This window comes from Manis pentadactyla, chromosome 4 (genome assembly GCF_030020395.1).
Source record: "Manis pentadactyla isolate mManPen7 chromosome 4, mManPen7.hap1, whole genome shotgun sequence".
In the NCBI taxonomy this organism is placed as follows: domain Eukaryota; kingdom Metazoa; phylum Chordata; class Mammalia; order Pholidota; family Manidae; genus Manis; species Manis pentadactyla.
In genome coordinates this window covers 167,329,077-167,352,691 of record NC_080022.1, presented here as the reverse complement: position 1 = coordinate 167,352,691, position 23,615 = coordinate 167,329,077, and the positions used below count along the sequence as shown (strand labels likewise).

Here is a 23,615-nt window from a genome sequence, read left to right as displayed (position 1 = left end):
ACCCGGCGGCGGCGACAGGGCGAGAGCAGAGCGCGGTGCCAGGGGGGTGGGGGCACCGGTGCCCGTCTGGGGAGGGAGCAGGCGGAGGGGGTAAGCTGCGATTACAAGCAGGAACCGACAGCAGCTGTGAGTCCCCGGCTGGGCTGGGGAGGGGGAGGGGAGCGGCGCGCGGAGCCGGACTCCGGGGGTCGGGGTGGGCTGGAGGAGGGGGCGGGAGGTTGGCCAGCAGTTGGCCCAGGACGGCCGGGAGGGGAAGGGTCCGGCTTCGGCCGCCCGCATTCCCCCTCTCTCCCTTCTCCACCGCTCCTCAGGCCGCACCGCCTCCGGAGCCTCTTGCCCGGCCCGGGCACGGCGGGCCGGGGCCCGGGGCTCGGCCAGCGGTGGGGAAGGGGACTGCGTGGTCTCAGCCCCCGAGAGGGGAGGGGCAACAGTTTCCGTCGGCAGAGCTGAAGGGGTTTAAAGGGCGGCTCTTAAAGGGGCCGCAGAAGGGGCCCGGGACCGAGGAGGCACCCCCTCCCCATCCGCCTTCCGTCACTCTCACCCGGGGCCGCTGCGCGGAGCGGAGAATGCAGAGGAAGGAAATATTTGTCGGGGCGGCCCACGGGACAGAGCCCCCAATAATGGGGTTGGGCGGGAGGGGGCGGGCAGGGGGTCTGGGGGGTGTGGTGAGCGCGGGCGAGCGGAGTCGGGGGAGGGGAGGACAGGGGCCCGGGGAGGAGAGGGTTAAAGGTGGGGCCAGCCCTACAAACACGCGCACACACTCCTTACTCAGACCCGGTCACACGCGTTTCCCGGGCACTTAGTGGGGCGCGGACGCGGTGTTGGGGCCTGGGCCTGAGCCCTCTTCTCCCCAGGCTCCTGCCGCCCGGCTTTGGGAGGTCGCGGACCCCACTGTCTCGACTCACACCTCACGCCGTGCCCCCTCTCCTACGCGCACACAGGCTCTGGCGCGCGCGCACACACCTTGGACATTCCCATAGTGCCTCACGTGACACACGGCCCGAACGTGCCCACCCTTCACACACGCTCACGCACGCGTGCACACACGCGCACACACAAACAACACACGGCCTCCGGCCACTTCCCAGCTCCGATCTCCGACCCCCAGCCGCAGCCCCACAAAGCCACTCATTGACTATGACACACCTACACTCATTCACAGACACACACGCTCACCCCACACATGCCAGCTACAGACACACATTCATAAACAGGGCCAGAAGAAGTACACACGCACCCCTCGCCTACTCTTTCGGGAGCCCTGAGTCATTCCTGCCCCCTCCCAGGGCTCCCCATTTCCCTGCGTGCAGGCTCCACTGGCTTGGGAATTCTTTGGCAGCCCTCTTCCAGAGCCCCCTTCTCCGCTGTGTGTTCCCCCTGACACTCAGCTGAGGACTTCCTGTGGGTCCCAGGTCAGGGGCCAGGAGGGCCTGGAGGGTTGCCACAGCCGCGGTGTGAGAGGGGGAGGCACTTCCTCTTCCTGAACTCTGGGATCCTGCTGGAGGAAACTAGGAGGTCGGGCGGGGACCCAGCAGAGGCAGAGCTGACAGCGCCTGGCCAAGGCTGACCCTCCCAGAAGCACTGGGCCTTAGGGAGGAGCCAGGGGTGCCAGAGGCCTGGAATGAGGAGTGTGGTGGAGAGGTATTTGGGAGAGTGAGGTGTGGGGTGGAGAAGGGGCTGAGGAGTGAGTCAAGGAAAGTCCTTGCGGACCCATGCACTGGGAAGGCAGCCCTCTCCCGTCCACAGATCACCCTGGGTTCCGGAAGGAGCCCTTCTCTGCTGCTGGCCTAGCTTACTTGTCACCCTATGTGTCGCCCCATCCCCCCAAGTCCTGTCCCTAATCCCAAAGGCAGCAGAGAAGATGGGGCTTGGAAGTCTGGGAGGGTACGGTGGGAGACGGGGCCAGTGAACTTCCAAGCTGCATCTCAGCTGGAACAGGGTTCCCCAGGCCTGGTGGAGGAGTACTTGGGAGAAGCTCCAGACTGCCCTCTCCATGCCTGCTCCTGCTCTCCCAGGAGGCGCAGGGGGCCCGAGGCCCGGGACCTTGCCATGGAATCCATGTTTGAAGATGACATCAGCATCTTGACCCAGGAGGCCCTGGGGCCCAGTGAGGTGTGGCTGGACGCCCCAGGAGACCCCTCACTGGGGGATGACATGTGCTCAGCCTCCCACTTTGCCCTCATCACGGCCTACGGGGACATCAAGGAGCGGCTGGGAGGCCTGGAGAGGGAGAATGCCACGCTCCGCCGCCGCCTCAAAGTCTATGAGATCAAGGTCAGAACCCAGAGATAACAGAGGCTGGCTGTGTGGGGGTGGGAGTGGGAGGCAGGTGCTGGGTGGCAGAAAATGGGGATCCAGCAGAGATTCCAGGGGTCCAAAAGAGAGATCAGGGTACACATTCATGGGAACTTGAGGGTCCTGCATGAGGGATGTGACTGCTCTGGGTGGGAACTCTGGAGAGCCCAGCTGCCAATCAGGAAGGGCTCCGGAGGGCCAAGGTGGCAGAACCTGGGGTCTCAAATAGATCTGCTTGGTGGCAGATGCCTATAGGCCCATGGGAATTGGGACAAACAGATCCCACTAAAGCGGGGAAGGAGAGGTGTGGACACAGAGGCAGGCTGTGAGGTGGGAGCATAGTGAGGCTGAAGCCCGGGCAGAGAGCCAAGCACCAGCTCTCCTGAGGGCCTGCCCGACCCACAGTACCCGCTGATCAACGACTTTGGAGAGGAGCACGGCTTCTCTTTGTATGAAATCAAGGATGGCTCCCTGCTGGAGATGGAGAAAGTCAGCCTGCAGCAGCAGCTCAACCAGTTCCAGCATGAGGTGAGCCCCCAGCCCAGGCCTCGGCCTCCCAGCCTCCTGAGCTCCTTGCTCCAATCTGTTTCTGATACCTCCCCCACCCCCAGCCTCTGGCCTTCTGCCCCACAATCAGAGATGGCCACAGTCCTCCCTAGAATCAGCTGCAGCTCCTCCCACCCCTCCACTGGGTGCTGGTTGTGGAGAGGGGAGGCACAGAGAGCCACTCAGTGCCCAAGTCAAATATGGGCCTGACTGTGGCATGCTCTGGGCCCCTTCCAGCTGCAGAAGAATAAAGAGCAGGAAGAACAGCTTGGGGAGATGATCCAAGCTTATGAGAAACTCTGTGTGGAGAAGAGCGACCTGGAGACAGAGCTGGGGGAGATGGTGAGGCCCTGGGAGCTGGGGGTGCTCAATGGTGACCCTGGTTGTGTGATTGTGTGCAGCCCTGTGTGCATGTGCTTCTGGTGTGAATCCTGCTGGTGTGTGTCTGTGAGTGTCTGCTTGGCTTTATGAGCAGAGCTCTGTGTGTCATACAAATTGTGAGTAACCCTGGGTACATCTGGCCATGCAGTGACAGATGATGACTGCATGAGTGACCCTGTAGGACACTGTGTATCTCTGTACGTTTGAGTCTCATGCTGGGTTGACCCTATGCCTACAGCACTGTGCCTGGAAGGCTGTGTAGGTGAGAGCCGAGACCAGAAGTGTCTGTGGCTGCTGGGATGGGTCTTGGCATGTGTGTGATTCTGAGTAGGGGTATGGCCATGAGTGTGAGCAGGTGGGCAGGCGTCAGAATGAGGAAACCTTGTCTCTGCCAATTCCTACCTGTGACCTGGGTCAAGTAACTTAGCCTCCATCCCTCCTCTGAAAAGTGGGGCAAGTAACAACCTCACTGAGCTGTCATGGGCATTCGTGTAAAAATGCTCTGCCTTAATAATCATAGACACTTAGATGGCATTCACCATGTGCCAGGCGCTATTCACATCTCTTTAGGTGTGTTTACCCATTTGAATCCTCATCACAAACCTAACAGGTGGTGTGGTTATCCCCACGTTATAGATGAGGTGGATGAAGCCCAGAGTGGTTAAGTCATATATAAATAGAAATTCCTCTGCTCCCGAGAGGGTGGCTATGTCTGGACAGTGGGTTGAGTGTTCCTAAAGTGTTCCTATGTGCTGATGACAGAGAAGAGGCATTAACTTCAACCTTGCGTGGGACAATAGCCAGAAACATCCACATCGCAGCTGCTGGGAGAGGAGACTTCACACTCATGGCCATTTAAGAGTGCGGCTGGGACGCACGACCTGGGGCCTCTCCTGCTTAGGTTGGGGCAGGGGCGTGATGGCTACCCAGACATAGGGAGAGCCCTGGGTTTGGGGTGCACTGGCCCTGTGTAGACCCTCACCCCATTGTCTCCCTCTGCAGCGGGCCGTGGTGGAGACCCACCTGCGGCAGATCTGTGGTTTGGAACAGCAGCTGCAGCAGCAGCAAGGCCTCCGGGAGGGAGCCTTCCCCAGCCTGAGCCCCCCGCCTGCCCCCGCCCCGCCCTGCGCTGACCTGGACCTGCACTACTTAGCACTGAGAGGAGGATCTGGCTTGAGTCATGGTGAGATCTCAGTGATCCCTGGCTTCCCTACCCCAAAGTCCTCAAGCCTAACCCCCATTTCGGCACCACTGGACACCTCCAGCTACTTGGGTTGACAGTCAACTCCCCATTATAATGTCTTAAGTTTCTCCCATAGTCACCCAATCCCTCCTTGCCACCTGTTTCCTCGCCTCATCCCCTCTTACCCCACTTCCTCCCACTGACACCCCCCTCTTACCCACTTATTCCCTGGTTACCCCCATGCAATTCCTGGGTGTATCAGCAGAGGGCGCCCCCACCCAGGGTCCTCCTGCCTCTCCTAGGTTGTGATTAGAAGAGGCCTCTGAGGATGCTCAGAGACTTGAGACTGGCCAGGGAAGCCCTTCAAGAGGCCATCTTATTTCAGCCCTGGTCTCCAGGAAGATTAGAAAGAGCAGCCCAGCCAGCCTTCCTCACTGACCTCAGCAGAAGTAGCTCTTATCCTGGGGTATTAGTCCTCTGGCTGTCTTGGTTCCCTTATGCTGCTTTCCTCATCTGCTTTACTTTGTGCTTATCTGGGCATCGTTGGAGGGTGACCAGCAGTTGGACCCCTCCTGACACTGTCCTCTCCCCCACCTGCAGGCTGGCCAGGCCCCACACCAAGCATGAGTGAGCTGGAGCGGCGACAGCTGGAAGAAGCGCTAGAGGCTGCCCAGGGAGAGGCCCGGGGGGCTCAGCTTCGGGAGGAGCAGCTCCAGGCCGAGTGTGAGAGGCTGCAGGGGGAGCTGAAGCAGCTGCAGGAGACCCGGGCCCAGGTAAACAGCACGGGGGCCCTGGGCCCCAGGCCCCTGCTCTGTGAGGCTGCAGGAAACAACCCTTAGAGGTCCAGGACTTCCTTGCTGGTACAGACCAACCCTTGGAATGGTAGAGAAGGGGGATCCAGGCAAGGCAGGGTTGGAGTCTGATCTCTCAACCTTTCCCTTTAGGATCTGGCCTCCAACCAGTCCGAGCGGGACATGGCATGGGTGAAACGAATTGGGGATGATCAGTAAGTCACATCTGTAATCTCCCTCCTAATCTCTCCACCGTGGGGTTGGCATGTCCCAGGTCACCTCTCCCCCTCCACATTGTCTGGGGGACCTCTCCTCGAGCCATCAGGGCTGTGGGATTTGGGTTGCTCGTGTGGCTCTGCATCCTTCACAGGAATGAGGTGAGGTTCTGGGGGCGCTCAGGTTCTGGGGTGTTCCCTTTGTGTTCCTTGGGTGCTCAAGCCTGTGTCTTCTTGAAGTGTCAGGGGTTGAGATTTCCCCAAGGTTTGCTGCTATGTTCTGTGTCCCCTGGTGAGTTTTTTGGGCCTCTCTGGGACCCCATCTTCTGTCCTAGAAACAAGGCCCAGCGGTTGGGTTAACCCTCCCTTCCATGACAAGGGGGAAGGATTTGTGGTGCCTCATCTTCTATCTCAGGAAGGAGGAAGGGGAGGCTTAGATGAGGGGATGCTTCCTTAAGTTTGCACAGCAGCGGGTGGGGAATCAGAACACCCTCTGCTGGGGTATCCCTTTGGAATCCTGCCAGGAAAGAAGGGCAGCAGGAAGTAGGAAGGGAGCCATGTCAGTGGAGAGCCTAATGGTGGGGGCCCCTGGGGCAGCACTGGGTAGCAAAAGAAGGGGGAGCAGCAGCCTGGCAGCAGTGAGCCTGGGCCTTTCACATCCGCACCAAGCTCATCCTCTCCCACTTTCTGAGAAATAGAGCACAAACCTCCTTCCGCCTAAGCCCTCTCCCCTGAGATGAGGTGTGTGGCACAGACTCCCTACCTTCAATAGATGGGAGGATGGAGGCCCAGAGAGGGGCAGGAATAAACCCTGCATCGCATCATACCCAGCCATAAGACCCCAGGGGTCCTCCTCCTGGCAGGCTTCCTCCTTACCTTCCTCCATATTCTGGCCAGCTGGGGATACCCCTCACTCCCTCCACACCCTAGGCTGAGGGCCTGGGTGGAGCTGTGATAGCTGGGGGGTGAGAACACAGTTTGTGGGACTGGTGGGTGGGACCCCCTCTGCTAAGCTGCTGGGGTGTGTTGGGGGCCACTGTGGAGAGGGTCCACCCTAGCTTGTGGCTGGGGCTCAGAGCCCATTCTAGCTCATGCAGCCAGACCCACACACACACACACTCTAGAATCCTAACTTGCCCCAAAAGTTATACCATAGGGCCCCTTTTTGGGTCAGAGTCCAGTCCCCTCTTAGAAGACCAGTAGCAAAGATTCCTCTAATCAGTAGAACCCAGAAGAGGACTTTTTTGGCAGGGCTGGAGTGTGGACAGCCAGGCTTCAAATCCTTCCCAGTATGCTGAGTGGCTTTACTTCATTAACTTCACCTTCTGGCCCCAGGTTTCCCTCACAGGCTCAGAAGTCAGTCATCACTGAGATGTGAGAGGAAGGTGATGAGGGTGGGCCAGAGAAGGGCTGGCGGGTCCCCAGGGGCCAAGGCTGTATCTGAGTGAGTGAAGGGAAGCCCACCCAGAAGGTGCTTTTGGAGGTCGTATCATCCATGCTGCTCTTCTGACCAGAACAACCCCTTTCCCTGCCCAGCCCTGGCACCTGCCCCACCCCATCCCTTTGGTCAAAAGGAGCCAGGCTCTGCTTCGGGACTGGCCTGAGCCGGCCTTACTGGAGGTGACCTCCCGGCTCCTCCGCTGGGTCCCCATGGTTTGGGCTCTGCCTCAGGGCCTCCTGAACCTCTGCCGGGAGCCAGCCAGGCCCTGTATGCCCAGCCTCATGTTTCCTTTCAGGCCAAACATCTCTGGACAGCCCCAGTTTAGCAAGAGTTAATTCTCAGAGGAAGTCCTCACTCCCCCGGTAGTTTTATTTTCTTATAAACTCAGCTCCTTTTGGTAATAGGCTGCTTCCCGAGTGCTCCCTCCCCTGTCCACCCACCTGAGGAGGCCTCAGTCACCTGCTCTCAGCTCACTTTCCCCACCAGCCCCTTCTCATCCTTTGACGTCTGCCTGACCCTCCAGGCAAATGGGAATTTTATATCTGGGCTTTCCTAGGATAGACATGCAGGGGCTGGATTATCCAGGTGGGACGTGAAAGCTGGAGTGGTGGGGGCCTGAGTCCAGGCCGCACCTATGTGAGAATCTTGTGAATCCCTGGAAGGTGCTCACCCTTCTCAGTTTGGACACCTCTAGGGCAGCCAGTTTTATTGTGGGAGTTCTAGCTGTTAAAATGCCCTCCCTTATCCTGCTCCGGCCTTTATTAATTCCACCTCCATGGGTCCTACCCACCCTGGGAGACAGCCTCTGCCCCAGGCTTCCTAGGCCCCCCATCCCAGCCCCTGACCCACAAGCTCTGATCCTCAATGATCCTCTGAAAATGAAAGCCCAGCCCAGACTGCCCCCCCAGGTACGTCCTCTGGACAAGACTTCTGGCCTTTGGTCAACCCAGCACCTGGTGCTGGTGCCCAAGTGACACATGGCCCCAGAGGAAGAGCCTCTGGGAATCACTCAGGGGCCAAGGGCAATGATGAGGGAGGGGTGGGGACCCCCTGCTCCAAGGATGCACGGGGAGGTGGGGACCCCGAGAGGGTCCCAGCTGAAGTGGGAGGTGCAGAACCCACAGCCGCCTCCCCTCTGGGCCCAGCTCAGTCACAGGTCCTGATGCTGCCTTTCTGAGGGTGTGGCCCACGCCGGGGATGGAGGGGAAATTGTGAGAGGGGGCTCCTTGAGCAGGTGCAGCAGAAGGGCATTTAGTGAGGGGTGTAAGGGCCAGGTGAGGGAGGGAGCTCACCTGACAGGGGATCTGTGAGGGGGGTGGTCAGCATGAGGGATGAGGGAGGACATGTAGGCCTTTCTTTTTTCCCAACCTGGGGGGCTCAGTGTTGCAGCCTGGGCCCTTTTCCGCCCACCCCCCACACCCCTCTCTCCGCCCACAAGCCTCTGCGTGGGCTGCGGTTAGTGGTGGGGAAGAAGTGTGAAGTCGGAGAGAGAGGATGGAAACTCTGCACAGAGGTCAAGGGCAGTGTGGGGTGGGTCAGGACGGAAGTCGGAGACCCCCGTGTACCCAGAGCTTAGCCTCATGCCCCAGAACCAGCAGGCCCAGGGCCTCCCCCTTCACGCTTCTCACCCTCCCTACTTCCTTTCTTTCAAATCTCCTTCAGCCAGGGCACCAGCCTCACAGGAATTAACCCCTGAGCACTTGCAGCCCTGGGGGCTCCCTGGAGGGAGGGTCTCTGAAGTTGGGGCCCCTCATTGTAGTCTCAGGGATCGTTGGGCTTTGAACCCGATTTTGCCCTTGTCCCTACCAACTAGGCAGAGGGCAGCTCTTACCCACATTCCCTCCCCAGATGGGAAACTCCACATCCTCCCCTCATTCTTAGAGCCAAGTCATTGAGCTGGAGCTCCAAAAAGATCAGGACTAGGTTTCCCCTTTCCCTACTGTTTCCTAGGCACTCCCCTGATTCTTTGTCTATGCCAGACACTGTGTGAAGCAATTTACCTACAAAATCTCCCTTAATTTTCACCAAACACATGGTAAAGATATCGTCCCCTTTCACAGCTGAGCATAGTGAGGTACAAAGAAGTTAAGTAATGGGAGAAGTCAGGTAAGAAGTCACGTGCAAATGCCACGCAGGCCCTGAGCAAACGGGGCGGTGGGAGCTCTGTGTTGTTTTTCTGGTTCAGGTTCTTCTTAAGGTAGGAAGCCCTTGCTTGAGGAGCGGCCAGATCATTTGTTGACTAAACCTGATCACTTTTGAAAGTGAAAATGTCAATATTTTAACATTTCAAAATTTTCATAATCATGCTGGGGCAACCAGGGTGAGCCAGAACGGTCCTGGACAGATTGGGATGTGTGGCCCCCCCCCCACCGCCTCCCCAAGGACTCGGGTTCCCAGCCCCGCCAAGAGCTGCTCGGTTCAGCCGCATCTGTGGAGGCTTTCTAGACACGGTGAACATCTGGCTGAGCTGGACGCATGGCAGCGGCTGCCATGAAGAGCAGGGCTCTGCGGTCCACAAGTCATAGCTGGTCGAGGAGAGTGAAGGGGCTCAAGGCGCCTGAGAGGAAGTGGTGGAGCACTGAGTTGTTGCAAAGCGACTTCCTCCTCCCCACAGGCCCGCAACCTCAAGTCCGCGTTCCATGGCTGGGTGCCTGTGGCCCCCTCCCTGAGGGTCGGGCGGGAAGGCTGGTGCTGGGTGTGCCTGTGGGCGGGGGAAAGTTTGGTCCCTAAATTCCCCCATGGGGTGAGGTGGCAAGGGGCAGCTGGGGCGGGCATGGGCAAGGATGAATGGGCTGGGAATGCTGGGTTTCCTTTATCCTCCTGACTCGGGGCCAGCTGGTGATTCTGACAGCATGCCCAGCTGATCCTGACCCCAATCCTAACCCTGACAGTGATTCCACCCTCACTCTAACCCTTTTCCTCATCCTGACCTCAACACCTTTCACAATCCTGACCTGAGCTATCAACCCCCAGCCCTAGCCCTAATCTTGACCTCAAGACCATCCTTGGTTCTAATCCCATGACCCGACACTGGCCTGAATTCCAAGCGCACAGCCTCCTGACTGTGGCTCCGGGGTGGCGCAGGGCACCCAGAAAACTCCTCTGGGGCAGATGCTGCCCTTGGAAGCCCATGTGTCTCACAGCTGGTTGGTGCAGAAAGAGCCCTTTACAGGGGAGGACGTTTACGTCTCTAACTTAACTCACCTCAGTTGCTTTATCAATAACAGTGAAGATTATTGTTTCTAGGTGAATTTTTGAGATCCCTAAATTGTTCGTGGAAAGAATGAATGAAAGGACAAGTCAACGAAGGCTGGAGAGAGTGGCAGTGGAGTAAGCCCTCTGCCCTGCCCGCCCTGCCATTTGCATGCTGGCTCCTCCAAAGGCGCCAGCTCAGCAGGCAGAGGTGCCAAGAGCATGTTTGAATCCCAGCTCTGGGCCACTACTGCTCTGTGACCTTGAGCCAGCCTTTTACTACCTCTGATCTTCTGCTTCCACATATATCTAGCACCTTCCTCTTCCCTCCCAGGACAGGATGGAGATGCTCAGGGGTCCCAGGCCACTTTGGAGGTACCCAGCCTCTTCCTCCTCCTCATCTTTCCCTTCTGCTGCCTTCCCATCTCTCCTTTCCCCTTTCACTGATCCTTTCGGAAGGCAGTATATAGCTCGATGGTCAGTAGCCTGGACTTTGGAGTCCAGAAGGCCAGAGCGCCTATCCCAGCAACTCCACTGCTACTAGGTATGTGACTTTGGTTAAGTGCCCTGAACCTCTGTAAGCCTCAATTTTCTCATTTGCAAAATGGAGATGATAATACTGGCAACACGAAAGGGCAACTCTGGGGCAGAAGCGGCACTGAGAAGCCCATGTGTCCCACAGCTGGTTGGAGCAAAGAGCCCTTTACAGAGGAGGGGTTCTTAACACAATGCCTAGTCTGTGATAAGCACCCATACAGATTATCTATGATTCTTTTCTCCCTAAGTACCTCCCAGGTTCTGAGAGACTCAGACAGAACTTTCCCCCATCATTTAAGCAAAAAGGAAGCACCTAAATGCAGCCATCTGCTGCCATTCCCCTGACCCATCCTTCCCAAACAGTTGTGATGATGGAAAATAGCACTCAGGTGTGGGCCAGGAAGCCAGGAAATGGAATGTGTATTCAGGTGCACGTGTGCAACTCTTGGTTGTGTTGTGAAGTTGAGATTTTTTTCCACTGAATTGGCAGTGTTTTCTAATGTGAGTCATTCAGGTTGTTAGTGTATTTAGCAGCCTCAGGCCTGTGCATCAAGAGACAGCCAGATGAAGGGGGAGGTCCCAAAGGGCCATGGGGCATCAGGAGGTCAGGTCCCCCCACTTCGCCCCAGCTCTCAGAGGTCTTTGTGAGGGCTGCCCCAGCCCCAGGAGGACAGTACCACCTGCCCGAGGCACCCAGGTCAGAACTGAGAGAAGGACTGGACATTCTGGCCTGGGAGCTTCTTCCTTCCATTTCCTGCTGCCCTGTTTGACTGTGAGGAGGGTGCCAGGAGTTGGGCAGTGGAAACTGGGGTAGCTCCTGACAAGGGGAAGAAGGGAAGCAGAGGAGAGATAGGGGCCTGGGAACTGAGTGTGGCAGGTGAGATCTCCGAGGCAGGGTGTGAAGGCGACGACCTGTATCTGTCACCTGAGATACAGCAGTGAACGCGGATAGGGAGAGAAGCTGTGGCTGCTGGGTCAGTGCCCTGCCCAGAGTCCCTCCTGCTCCCACCACTGAGGGGCCAGCATGATCCTCTGAAAGCCCCCAGGCTGATGGAAGAGACAGAGCTTCTGCCCGCAGCTTGCCCTTGGTCTGAAGGGGGAGCCTTCCATTGGGGAGTCCCCAATGTAATGTGGGATATGAAGACGGGACCTCCCAGTGTCAATGGGGAGATGCCATTTGTTCCCACAGACCTATGAGAGGAGGGTGGGGGAACACAGGACACGTGCAGTGCACCTAACAGCTGTGATCGGGTGGGATACAGGGCCGCAGCACCTCAGCCAGGGCTCCCTACACGCCTTCCTCCCTGCTCCTGTCCCTCCCCAATCACCATCAGATGGGTAGCGAGCACCGTCTGCTAGGAAGTCAACTTGTCCCCCAGAATCCCAGCCTGTTTACAAGAATTGGGCTTTGGCCTGAATGAATTAAAAATCGCTTTTATGTGGAAGGGGCTGTTGTCTTTGCCACCACCCAGCTCTGTGCCAGGATTAGTAAGAGAGAGCCAGTCAGTGAGCCGAGAGCAAGGGAGCTCAGTCATTGTCTACCCTTTGCACCTCAGCTTTTCCTGCCCTCTGAAGCCCTAACCTCACGACTTCCCCTCCTCTCCTCTGGGGTCAGATGCACACACACACACACACACACACACACACACGCACGCATGCACGCACACACACACACACACACACACACGATGCTCACACACACACACACACACACTCTCTCTCTCTCTCTCTCTCTCTCTCTCTCTCTCTCTCTCTTTCTCTCTCTCTCTCTAGCTTTGGTCCCCACAATTTTCATACCAGCCTCACACCTACCTTCACTCCCTCCCATCCCCATACATCCTCTCTCACACATCCATTACCATGGGATGAGGACAGGGCCTCAAGGTCTGGAGAACTGCCCCACCCCCCTTTCCCAGGGCCTTACAGCTCCTAGGACAAGAGGGCCTTTTCTGGGAGATCCAAGGAAAGAATCTCCATGCTGGAGTGGCCAAGTCTGCACATGCCACTTAACTTCAGCTCCAACTTCCACAAAGTTCCAGAATCCCCTCTGGACTTGGTGAGGGGGTCAGATCTGAGGAAACCAAACCCCTGCCTCCCAGGCTTTGTCCTGGGAGATGGAGGCAGTGACCCAAGGCCACAGCAGAGCCTCATGTGAGGTCGAGAAAGGCTGGAGGTGGGCAGGCAAGGGTGGGAGACAAGGGAGAGAACATGAGAGTGATAACTTTCAGGGGTTCTAGTTCAAGTGACCCAAAGAGAATGGAAGAGAAAAGAAAGTGGGTGAAGTCATTGCTAAGCTCACAGTCCTGTTCCAGCTCCATAAGGGAGGGTACCCAGAGGGCCTGAGCAGGAATAGGGAGGAAAAAAGGGAAGAAGAGAAAAATGGACAGTGAGATTCAACTCATCATTCACTTGCTGAACATCTACTGGGTATTAGGCCCTGGACAAGGTGCTGAGAACATAGTCCCACCTTTGAGGGAGTTGTGAAGTTTCAGAACAAGGCAAACTTTGATAAGCACTTATTGTGAGTGGCGCCCCCTAGAGGTGTGCGGTGCATAGCAGCTGCTCCAAAAGATCCTGATGTGTAAAGGGCTCCCTGGAGATCCTGGGAGGCTGAAAGGAGCTCAGAAGCAGCTTTGAGGTAGAAGCAAGAGCAGTGGACCTGCAACTGGGTTCAAGTTTATCAGCTGACCGCTCTGTAAAGACAGGAGGCCACATCTTCACTTAAGGAGTGGGGCTTTCCATAAGCTGTGCAACTCTGGTCCCCAGTCTTTCAAGGTGAGGACTCTTCATGGGCCCCCTGCTCCCAACAGACAGATTGCACTTACACTTTTAGTATACGCTCTTTGAGAAAAGTCACAGTGACTAAAGTTACTGTAAATTCAGTGCAGCTTTTTGATGAATCTGTGTTTTATTTATCACCACAGCTTCTGTACAGATTAGATTCACACATCCCTGTATTAGATGCTGTGTTCAGACCACACACAGTGCTCGGGGAACACATGGATTAAGGGACCCTTTGGAATCACTGAGCTCCCCCATTCCCAGCCCATAGTCTGGGAACCACTGCCCTAGCCCCAGGTAAGGTTCACTGGAAGGAGAGGGAGGCTCCCTGGAAGAGGTGGACCTTAAAACCCAAGAGAATTTCTGCAGTTGGGGTAGGAGGGCCTTGGAGGAGAGGGGAGGGTAAAATGCTGGGGCAAAGCCACAACTGTGGCTTCCACAGCAATGACAGTAAACCCACTCCCTTCTCTTCCCCACTCCCTGCCCCCTGACATCAGGGTCAGGGGAGGCTGGGGTCAAGCCCTGATGGGACTGGGATGTCCTTCAGGGTGAATTTGGCACTGGCTTACACGGAGCTGACAGAGGAGCTGGGCCGACTTCGCGAGTTGAGTTCCCTGCAGGGGAGGATCTTGAGGACTCTGCTGCAGGAGCAGGCCCGGAGTGGCGGTGAGATGGGACAGCAAAGGGGGGGCCTGGTGTTGGACCCCGAGCGAGAAGGCAGCAATGGCTACCCTCCTGCGTCCTGGGCCCACTCTCGACGTTCTTTCCCGGTGCTTGGGTCTTTTACACTCGCGCTGGGAGGAGACTGGGTGGGCATTGGTCGCCAGCAAGCCCCTGGCCCCCAGTTCTGAGGTCTTCTCTCCCCACCACTGCCCTCCATCCGTCCTGCTTCTCTTCCAGGCCAGAGGCATTCGCCGCTGTCGCAGCGCCACTCCCCAGCCCCCCAGTGCCCCTCACCATCCCCGCCTGCCCGAGCTGCGCCCCCGTGCCCCCCCTGCCAGTCACCCGCCCCACAGCGCCGCTCTCCCGGACCCCCGTGCCCCTCGCCCCAGCAGCGCCGCTCGCCGGCCTCGCCCTCCTGCCCGTCGCCCGTCCCGCAGCGCCGCTCGCCGGTGCCGCCGTCTTGCCAGCCCCCCAGCCCGCAGCGCCGCTCACCAGGGCCCCCCACCTGCCCGGCCCCGCAGCCCCGGCCCCCGCCGCCGCCGCCGGGGGAGAGGACGCTGGCCGAACGCGCCTACGCCAAGCCGCCCAGCCACCACGTGAAGGCCGGCTTCCAGGGCCGGCGCAGCTACTCGGAGATGGCCGAGGGCGCGGGCTACGCGGGCGCCTCCCCGCCCTGGCTGCAGGCCGAGGCGGCCACGCTGCCCAAGCCGCGGGCCTACGGCGGCGAGCTCTACGGCCCCGGCCGGCCGCTCAGCCCGCGGCGCGCCTTCGAGGGCATCCGACTGCGCTTTGAGAAGCAGCCGTCGGAGGAAGAGGAGTGGGCTGTGCCCGCCAGCCCGCCCAGCCCCGAGGCGGGCACTATCCGCTGCGCCTCGTTCTGTGCAGGCTTTCCCATCCCGGAGTCGCCGGCCGCCACGGCCTACGCCCACGCCGAGCACGCGCAGTCCTGGCCGTCCATCAACGTGAGTGGGTGCGGGGCGCCCGGCGCGGAGACCGACCGAGAGCCCCGCCCTCCGCCGCACCCCTGAGAGGCGGGGCTCGGGTCCTTGATTTCCCGGGGCAGCGTAGGTCCTTAACCCCTCTGCTGTGGCTTTGTGAATCGGGTTCTGCACCCTTAGCCATTAAGGGTCTTCAGATTGACAGTCCTGCCTTTGATTCCGAATTCTATTACTTAGTAGCTGTGGGATCTCAGACAAGTTACTTATCCTCTCTGATCCTCAGTTGACTCATTTGCAAAATGAGGGCAGTAATTATATTGTCTCATTCCATTAGAGGGTTCTTAAGAGGGGGACACTGAACCTACAGCACTGTGCGTGGCGCCTGGCTGACTGGCTGGGTAGTGAGCATCAGCTGGCAGTGGTGCCGGAGGCCATGCTGCCACCACAGCCACAAGCCTCATCCAGTTCCCTCCATTAGGCCTCAGAGTCCCTACTCTTTTCTCTGTCCTGGAAGACAACCATACTTCAGGGCTTCGTCATTTCACTGAAACAATGCGTTTTCTGAATGTCAAAGCCAACCTTTACCACCTAGAAGGACCAAAATATATTCCAAAGCCAGACAAAAAATTATTTTTGGGTCACACATTGTTTGGGATTATCCATTGCTTTAAGTTATCTGGGAGCTGTGTCTCAGTCACTCTGGGGGCATGTCTGGGTCTTGGTTCCCCTCGTTATCACAGATCCCTGGCAGGCTGAGCATATACACCTCCTCACACACACCTCCCAGAACCCTATGCCTGGGTCAGGGAGTGGACACTGAACTGGTAGAAGGTGGGCAGGGAAGGAGAGAAGAGGGTTGACACTGGAGAAAGGGTATCTAGACCCCTTTTGCATGTTGTAGTCCTTCTAGGCCTGCGTCCTGAGAAAGGGCAGGCTGGGATGTGGGGACCATGAGGGAGGACTGGAGACCATAAGTGACTCCCCTCTCTCTCCACAGTTGCTGATGGAGACAGTGGGCTCTGACATCCGCAGCTGCCCCCTCTGCCAGCTGGGTTTCCCTGTTGGGTACCCAGATGATGCCCTCATCAAACACATCGACTCCCATCTGGAGAACAGCAAGATCTAGGGTGCCTCGCCCACCCCACTGGCTGTTTCTCTGCCCTTTCCCATCACCCCCCATACACTCACTTTGAATGCTGCATGAATCTCGTGGGGGGCCCCTGCCCCTTGCGATCCCCAGATACCTCCACTAGCTACCAAGTCAACGTGTGTGCCATCTTCCCTGGTCCAGGCACCACTCAGCCCTGGCTCTTTCCGGGAGGTCAGCTGAGGTTTCCGCTGGGGAGTGGGGATCTGGGCTGAGATTGGGAGGGGCATACCCCTCAGCCTCTCCCTCTGCCTTTCTGTTCTCAAACAGGGTTGGATCCAAGAAGGTGTCTAGTGCTTAGGCCTGGGGGAGGGGGAAGGTATCAGAGGACTCCAGGAGTTCCCCCAGCCCCTCCCCAGGTGTCCCTCTTTCTCAGGCTGTGCTCTGTCCCGGGAGTGCCTCCCTTAGGGGTCCCAGAGCCTGCTTAGCACATGGATGCCAGTTCTTCCACCCACTGGCTGGCTCAGAGCTCATGGCATGGGCCCCCACTGGGTGAAGGAAATGTCTTGTTTCTTGCCATTCCTTGCAGGCCAGCCCTGTTCCCCCCTGTGCCCAGCTTGGGGAATGGGAAGGTGGGAGAGGACAGGGAGGACCCTGGAGGGCTGGGAGGATCCAGCCTAAAGAGGCTGCCCTGAGGGCTGAGGGGCCCTGTGCCATGACCTTCAGGCCAGGGGACCATGTGTGCCAGTCTTCCAGGCCCATGCCCTGTCCCTGGAGCCCCCAGCACCAAGGCACAGATTGTTAAGACAATTGCTCCCCTCCACCCTTAACCCACTCAAGCCCCTCACACCACAGGTGCCCTGGAGCCCGTGTGTGACTCAGCCTCTGTTAGCTGGGTGGGTGTCATGAGCCCTGCCTCCTGGGCCAGAGCCTGAGGATGGGCCTAGGGTGCTGTGGAGATCAACTTCAAAGGAGCTAACCCCCACCCCCCACCCCAGCGACCCCCATTCCCTCTGTGAAATCTACCTCAGAGTCATACCCTCAGAAGGATGGGTAAGCAGGAGGCCAGGGGGTCCACAGGGCTGAGGTGGGGAGCTTCCTACGGCAAGAGCCTGCTGCCCCACGATGAATCCAACCCCCTCCGCTTCAAGCCTCTCCTGGGTCTCCGCCCTGAGCAGGGGCAGTGGACACTACTGTCAGTGCATGTACCATTCTGATCCAACTCTTCCAGGCCCCCCACCTCCTCACACCCCTTTCCTCCTCCCCAGTGCAGGGGAGTGAAGGGGTGTGCTGGGTGGGGAAGGGTCGAGGACTCCAGAGACACATGGCATTGTACCTTGAGTGTTCCCTCAGGAAGGGGAAATGAGGAAGGGGGCCTGGAGAGGGGAGGGGGACCCCTGAGCTCTCTGAACAAGTTGAACGTCCAAATAAAACTTACCTGTTCCATCTGCACTCGGTCTGTGCCATCCATGGCTGGGTTGGGGCGAGAACCCTTGGTAGCATGAGATCTTGCAAACCATCTCAAGAACCACAACCATGGGAGGGTGGGCTTGGGGTGAGTAGGGGATGCATAGGGCATCCACGTTCCAAGGTGATCCTGGAGGCATGGGCATGCAAGTGGCTCAGATGACTTGATGGAATTTATTTGAAACAGATATGGACCAATAGAGGGTGTCTTTGTGATAAGTCAGCCACTCCAGTCCTGAGCAGGTGTCAGGGACTCTTGAATTTTTCCCTCCTAGCAAGTCAGGAAGGTAGAGGTTCTGAAGACTTAGGGATTCATTTATCAGGAACAGCTATTTCTTCATCAAATGATTTCTGCATGCCAGAAACCAGGCTAGGACCTCAAAGAGGAAGAACATCCATGTTCCATGCCCTCATGCGTCTGAGAGTAGGGGAGGGGCTAGGCTTCAGCCTCAGCAGCTTCTTCAAAAGTCCCACAGCCTGGGAGGTCAGAGCCAGGTCACGAACCCATGACTTCTGCCCCAGCCAGGGCTGTGCCCTCTGTCTGCAAAAAGGGCCTGAGCTATCTAATTCTGGGCGCATTTCATTGCCACATGACCTAGAAACAAAAGGAAGAGGAAGGTGCTCATTGCAGGCCTGAGGTTCAGCTCCAGACCCAGGGCAAACATCTCTCCCCATTCAGTGCCAAGGTCCAGACACCCCTGGGAAGACTTGCCAGCCTCCCACTGCTGCTCTTGCAGTGAACAACTACAGGTGACTGCTGGTAAAAGTTCACCAGCCTTTATTCCATCTGCAGCCAAGTCCTGAGTACTAGGAAAGGTGAGAACAGCCTACAGCCATCCCTACGGGACGTGGCTTCATTAGCCATAGAAAAGAAGGTACACGGTGCCTGGTGCTCCCCAGCTTCAACCAACCCCCATGGAGGAAGGCAGCACCCAGGTTTCTGGGTCTGGGTCCTCTTTGGATTTCTGGGAGCATTTACTAAAAGGGTATAAGTGAATTAAGGGTGGTACTAGGACACAAGGCAAAGAGAAGTCCTCGTCATTGAAGGGCAGAGGATGGCCAGCGCATGGCCTGGGCAACAACTTTTGATCCCTGAGCATGTCTGAAGGTGGGAGGGAACCCATATCCTGCAGTCTGGACATCACCCTGTCACCAGTGTGAAGGGAGCAGAGAGATATAGGGTATAGATTCTGTAGATTCTGGCAGCTTGTCTCCTTGATTTCTGGGGACCTGGGAAAGGGCTGGGGTGCAGGGCGTAAAGTTACTGGAGGCCGGGAGGGAGGTGGAGAAGGGGAAAAAGCTAATGTGTCCCCAGCTCAGTTCCTCCAGAACAGCTGCCTTTATTTAAAGCCCCCCAAAGGAGAGGACACTGGGGATAAGGGAGCTGGAGGCGGTCAGGAGGCCTACTAGCACTCACCCCTCTCCTCCCAAGCAGGACTGTGATCGGATTGAAGGACACTGGCTGCTCCTTCCTCTGTGGTTGTAAATGGTCACTGGGGGCTGAGAGAGGGCTGCAGCAAAGGGGTCTAGATCACTAGGCTCCTGGAAAGGTGAGCGTGGGACAACTTTCACAGGAGCAATGTAGAGAGGAGACCCCACTAGGATAGAGAAGACCCCTCTGGGAACCTGCTCACTCTCACCAGCACAGATCCAGAGCCAGACATGGCAGGCATTGGGGAGACTTCACAGAGACGGACCATCTATGGGTCCGTCTCAGGCCCAATGCAAAGCCAACACCCAACACCCCATCCAGCTCCTGCCCCTCTGCCCTCAGTCTCCTCTTCAGCCACCTGCTGCCCCTCAGGCCTCCTTGCCTCATCTTTGGGGACCCTGCAGCCTTAACCCTCTTCCCTCAGGACTTCCTCAGCCCAGAGCTCCCAGGCTGCAGAGACCCCTGCCCCACTCCTGGGTCCCTGTGTCAGGCAATCAGGTAAGGAGAGCAACAGCTCCTTTCAGAAGCTCTGTGTGTGAGTGAGTGAGTGAGTGAGTGAGTGTGTGTGTGTGCGTGTGCGTGTGCGTGTGCGTGTGTGTGTGTGTGTGTGTGTGTGTGTGTGAGTGTGCGGTCCGGGGAGAAACTGATTGCTAATGAAGAGGATGGGTGTGTGGGTGAGTCAGCTGTGTTAATGAGAAACACCTCACCCTGCTGATTAGGACTAACGAAGAGGAACAGAGGGGTGGGGGGTTTCACTCAGTGACATCTTTATAGAGTAGTGGGAAGCAGAATAGCTCCCCCAATCCCCTTTTGCCCTCAGTAAAGACAAGAACAGAGCAACTTTGGCTACCGCAGGAAGAATTAAGCCAGACACAAGGATGAACTGTCAAGGGCAAGGAGGTCCTTCCTGGGAAGGGATGGGACAAGGCCTGGGAGGCAGAGACCAGAGGATGTGGTCAAAGTGTGTGCAGTCCTCTGGCACCTGGCCCTATTCCTGCCCTTCCCTAATTTCTCCATGTTGACTCCAGGGAAATTCTTGGCATGCAGGGCTGTGCCCCCTCGTTGCCCAAGTGCCTTTTGAGATCTGCAGAGGGTCAGGAGGGGGCTGTTGAGAAGGCTCCAGTCTGCGCCCTCCTGTCAGCAGCCTGGACAGAAGGCTCTGACTGGGGCATTGACTGTCTATGCAGATGCTGATGTCCCGGGGGGCCCACCCAGCAGCGATGAGGGCAGGAGGGAACTAGGGTAGGGGAGGACCTGGGCATCAGCTTCAGGCCCTCTTGGTGGTTGCCCTGTCCCTATGGAGCCCCCGGGAACCCGCAGCTTCACCCACCGTGCATGCCAATTCAGCTGAGGGCAAGGACACCAGGCGCGCCTCACAGATGTTCCAGTCGGCTGTGTGAGTGTGGGCACGGGGGGAGGGAGGGGAGGGTTGGCAGGGGGGACAGGATGGGTGTTGGCCAGCACCTTCAACACCTCCTAATTTGCATTACCACTGACACCCTTCTTGACCAAGAAAATGGAGCCAGAAATAACAAGGGGGGGAGGTGGTTCCCTGGGGGGCCTTTGAGGCTGTCTTTCCTTGCCTCCAACACTCCCACGGTGGCGGTGCTGGGGGCAGGAGGTCAGTGCTCTTCCAGCCCCACAGCTGTCTCCTGGCAGGGGAAATGCCCCTGCCATTGCTCTTTCCTGCTCAGGCTGGGGAGTTGCTCCATCCAGGCTTCCCAGCTTCCCTGGCCCAGACACCCCAGCCCCGGCCCTGTCCTTCTTCCCAACCTGCCTCACCAACCCTCCCCTTCTCTCCCAGGAGCCCCTCGCACAGCTGTGATGTCTCTGCCAATGACGTTTCTCCCTTCAGTCTGTGCCCTGCTATCCCGTCAGAGTGGGCAATTCCCAGGGCAGGGCCCGAACCACCCCTGCTAACCTGGGAGCCGCTCAAGGGAACATTCTACACGAGCAACCGTCCAAACAGTAGCAGGGCAGCGTGTGAGAAGATTCTAAAAATGGCATGAGGTGGACCCGAGTCCAGTGTGAGACCCAGGCTTTAGGGCCATGGCAGTGAAACGGGGCTCCCAGCTCTGTTGGGGTCCATGTTTATGTGGAGGTAGCTCTCAAGTGTCAGACCTCCCCCTTGGGAGAGCCTTGGAGAACGGGCTCAGGACTATTCCATTTGGACATATTTCTCCCCTTTCCCAGGGACTACCACACAGATCTGCACACATCTGGTGCTCAATTTATGTGCACTGAGTTTACTTCTGGCCCAGAGAGTACAGGGAACGATGTGGCAGCCACAGCTTGGAGGGGGAAGATGGCAATCGTGACGGGCTGAGGAGAGGGAGGCTCCCTCAGGCGGAGGTGTCCTGGGACCTGGAAGAGCAAAGCAGTGAGGGTGGAGGAGAGCAGGAGGGCCTGGCAGGGAAACCAGGTCGCGAGAGACAGCCAGAGAGCTGTGAACACACTGTGGGAAGGAGCGAACGGTGAGCTGAGAACTCCCCCCACTTCCCCCTCCAGAGATGCTATTTTGGAGGGAGAGAATATATGCAGTGCAGGGGGCAGGCGGGGGGAGTATGCCAGCTTCCGCAGGGGTCAGGGGACCACCTGCAGCCCCTACTCTCCCTGGCCAGCCACCGTCACTGGCCCTGGAACCCTAACTTCCCTCCCCATCAGGAAAGGCTTGCTCTCTTGAGTGCTAGAAGAGAAAGAATGAGCTAGGAGATGGGCAGCTGGCCTCCTGGTAACCCCTTGGGGGCCCCTGGGGTCTCAGACCTAGGGAGAAGCTTCTATTTCCATTATTCCCTTGGGGCACAGGGTGAGGCAGGCACTGAGGGCAGCTCAGCGGGCCTGAGCCCTTCTTGCTGCCAACTTCATACTTAGGCATTCTGCATTGATTCCCCTTTAGCATCAAACTCAGGGAGCAAACTTGGTGTTAAAAGAGGCCAGGGTCAAAGGTGCTTCTGGGGCCAGCTGGTTCACCCCAAGAGGGGAGCCCTCCGGAGAGGAAGCTGGTCTTGCCCCTTTGGACCAAGGAGACTGGACAGAGGTTGGCATCAAGTAGAGCCCTTGCTTGGCATGGAGGGAAGTTCCTGTGTCCCAGCCCAGCCCCTCTGAGGGGCCCTGACTCATATGGGGACGAAGGCTCCGATGCCCTGTGAGTTTCTGTGGTGGCGGGGGGCAGGGGGTGGTCAGGCCTGGAGAGAGAGAGAGCGAGAGCGCTGGGGATGAGAGGAGACTTTTGTTTTCGTTTTTGGAGCTTGACTCTTCTTTTGCCTGAGAGTCCAGCTTTACCTGAAGGAGCAAGGTTGGCTGAGATGGGAAAAAGGCCTGGCTTCTAGCCAGCGAGGTGCTAGGCCCCGCAGCAGAAGGAACCTCAGGTTGGGTTTAGGAAGAACTTCCTGGGGAGGCACTGGGGCACATTTCTCAGATGAACGTGGATCTGGTTCCTGGATGTTTTCCCCAGAAGAGCCCTCCCTCCCTCTAAGGCTGGGGAGTTAGAGCTGGCATTGGGGCAGTGCAGGCCAGAGGCCGGTGAGCAGAGTGACCCACAGGCGCCTGAAGACTCAGGGAGGAGGGATGAGGGTGGGTTCAGGCATCAGAAGACATTTGTCCTCAAGACCATGTCATGGGATTTGAGTTAGAAGGCCGCAGGTGGGAAGGCCTGTCTCTCATCTAAAACCCTCTTGCATTGTGCTGTCTTCATGCTTTTCTTCTGGCAAGGGGAGTCTGGCTCCTTCTCCCTGTGCCTGGAGCCAGAAGCACTTCAGGACTTCTTGGCAGGGGACAGCAGGGTAATGGAGCCAAAAATCCCTGGAGCAGAGGACCTGGGGAGGGGGTTCACAGAAGGGCAGGGGAATGCAGAGAGCCCATGTCGTTCCAGCAGGCGCCCCTGCTGTAGAGGGACGCCCAGCCAGGCTTTTGGCCCAAAGGTGAAGTAGGTGGATGGGGCTGATTGACGATCATGTTCCTCCCCCTTCCTGGGGCCGTCGGCCATGTGGGTGTTCAGCAGGAGCTGAACTCTCCCACTGCTCAGACAGCAAAAGCAAACTGGATGGGAGGTGAGGGGGAGGATCAGGAGATGGTGTGAAGGAGATAGTTCACCAAGAGACATGGGTGCGGGGCAGGGAAGAGGACAGTGCCCCCTGGTGCCAGCCTTTCTGGTGTGTCCAGCACACAGAAAGAACTGACCTGGGAGATCAGAGACAGCCCCTTGCCTGCCTTAGCGACCCACTCCCTCCTGGACTGGCAGGTGATTAAGCCTGAGGATAGAGAGGTGGACTGAGCAGGACTTGGCATAGAGGGTCCTCAGAGCGCAGAGACTTGTTTCAGGCACTGTCCTAGTCCCTCACAGTGGGCACGTGTGCATTTCTTCCTCCAGGGTCCTCCAGAGTCAACCTGTCACGCTTAGCCCATAGGCACACAGCACTACAACTGTCCCCGTTATGCACACATGCACCAACACGGGCATGCGTGCTCACACACACACCCTTTCTCACTTATCAGGCTCCCAGTAACACCCGCTTGCAGAGATGCACATCTCTCAACACATATGGCATACACACAGAGTCTCACACAACCAGGAACACAGTGCCACACGGTATGTCCCAGGTGGCACAAAGACAGGCATGCACTGCCAGCATTCACATGTGACCCCATGTGGACCTAGGAATAGAGC

At 57.8% G+C, this 23,615-nt stretch overlaps 1 protein-coding gene across 3 annotated transcripts; it reads left to right on the top strand.

The window, feature by feature from the left end:
* Window positions 1–17,502, top strand: TBKBP1 (TBK1 binding protein 1). Of its 3 annotated transcripts, none has more exons than XM_036930443.2 (10): window positions 1–126; window positions 2,016–2,274; window positions 2,701–2,823; window positions 3,079–3,183; window positions 4,225–4,405; window positions 5,006–5,178; window positions 5,350–5,411; window positions 13,910–14,028; window positions 14,263–14,987; window positions 15,961–17,502. In XM_036930443.2, the coding sequence occupies exons 2-10, from the start codon at window positions 2,050–2,052 to the stop codon at window positions 16,087–16,089; spliced, it is 1,842 nt and encodes a 613-aa protein (XP_036786338.2). In that variant the 5' UTR covers window positions 1–126; window positions 2,016–2,049; the 3' UTR covers window positions 16,090–17,502. The 3 variants fall into 3 exon arrangements, with proteins under 3 accessions (XP_036786338.2, XP_057357390.1, XP_036786337.2); XM_057501407.1 differs by lacking the exon at window positions 1–126 and adding an exon at window positions 684–1,641 and having other exon boundaries at window positions 2,758–2,823; XM_036930442.2 differs by lacking the exon at window positions 1–126 and adding an exon at window positions 693–1,641.
* Window positions 17,503–23,615: the final 6,113 nt, after the last annotated feature.

Excerpts from the sequence above, each read along its gene's own strand:
- TBKBP1 (XM_036930442.2), top strand. The coding sequence starts at position 1,622 with ATGAGGAGTGTGGTGGAGAG. Across the intron at positions 2,275-2,700 it reads TCAAAGTCTATGAGATCAAG|TACCCGCTGATCAACGACTT; the intron begins GTCAGAACCCAG and ends CCCGACCCACAG. Across the intron at positions 14,988-15,960 it reads AGTCCTGGCCGTCCATCAAC|TTGCTGATGGAGACAGTGGG; the intron begins GTGAGTGGGTGC and ends CTCTCTCCACAG.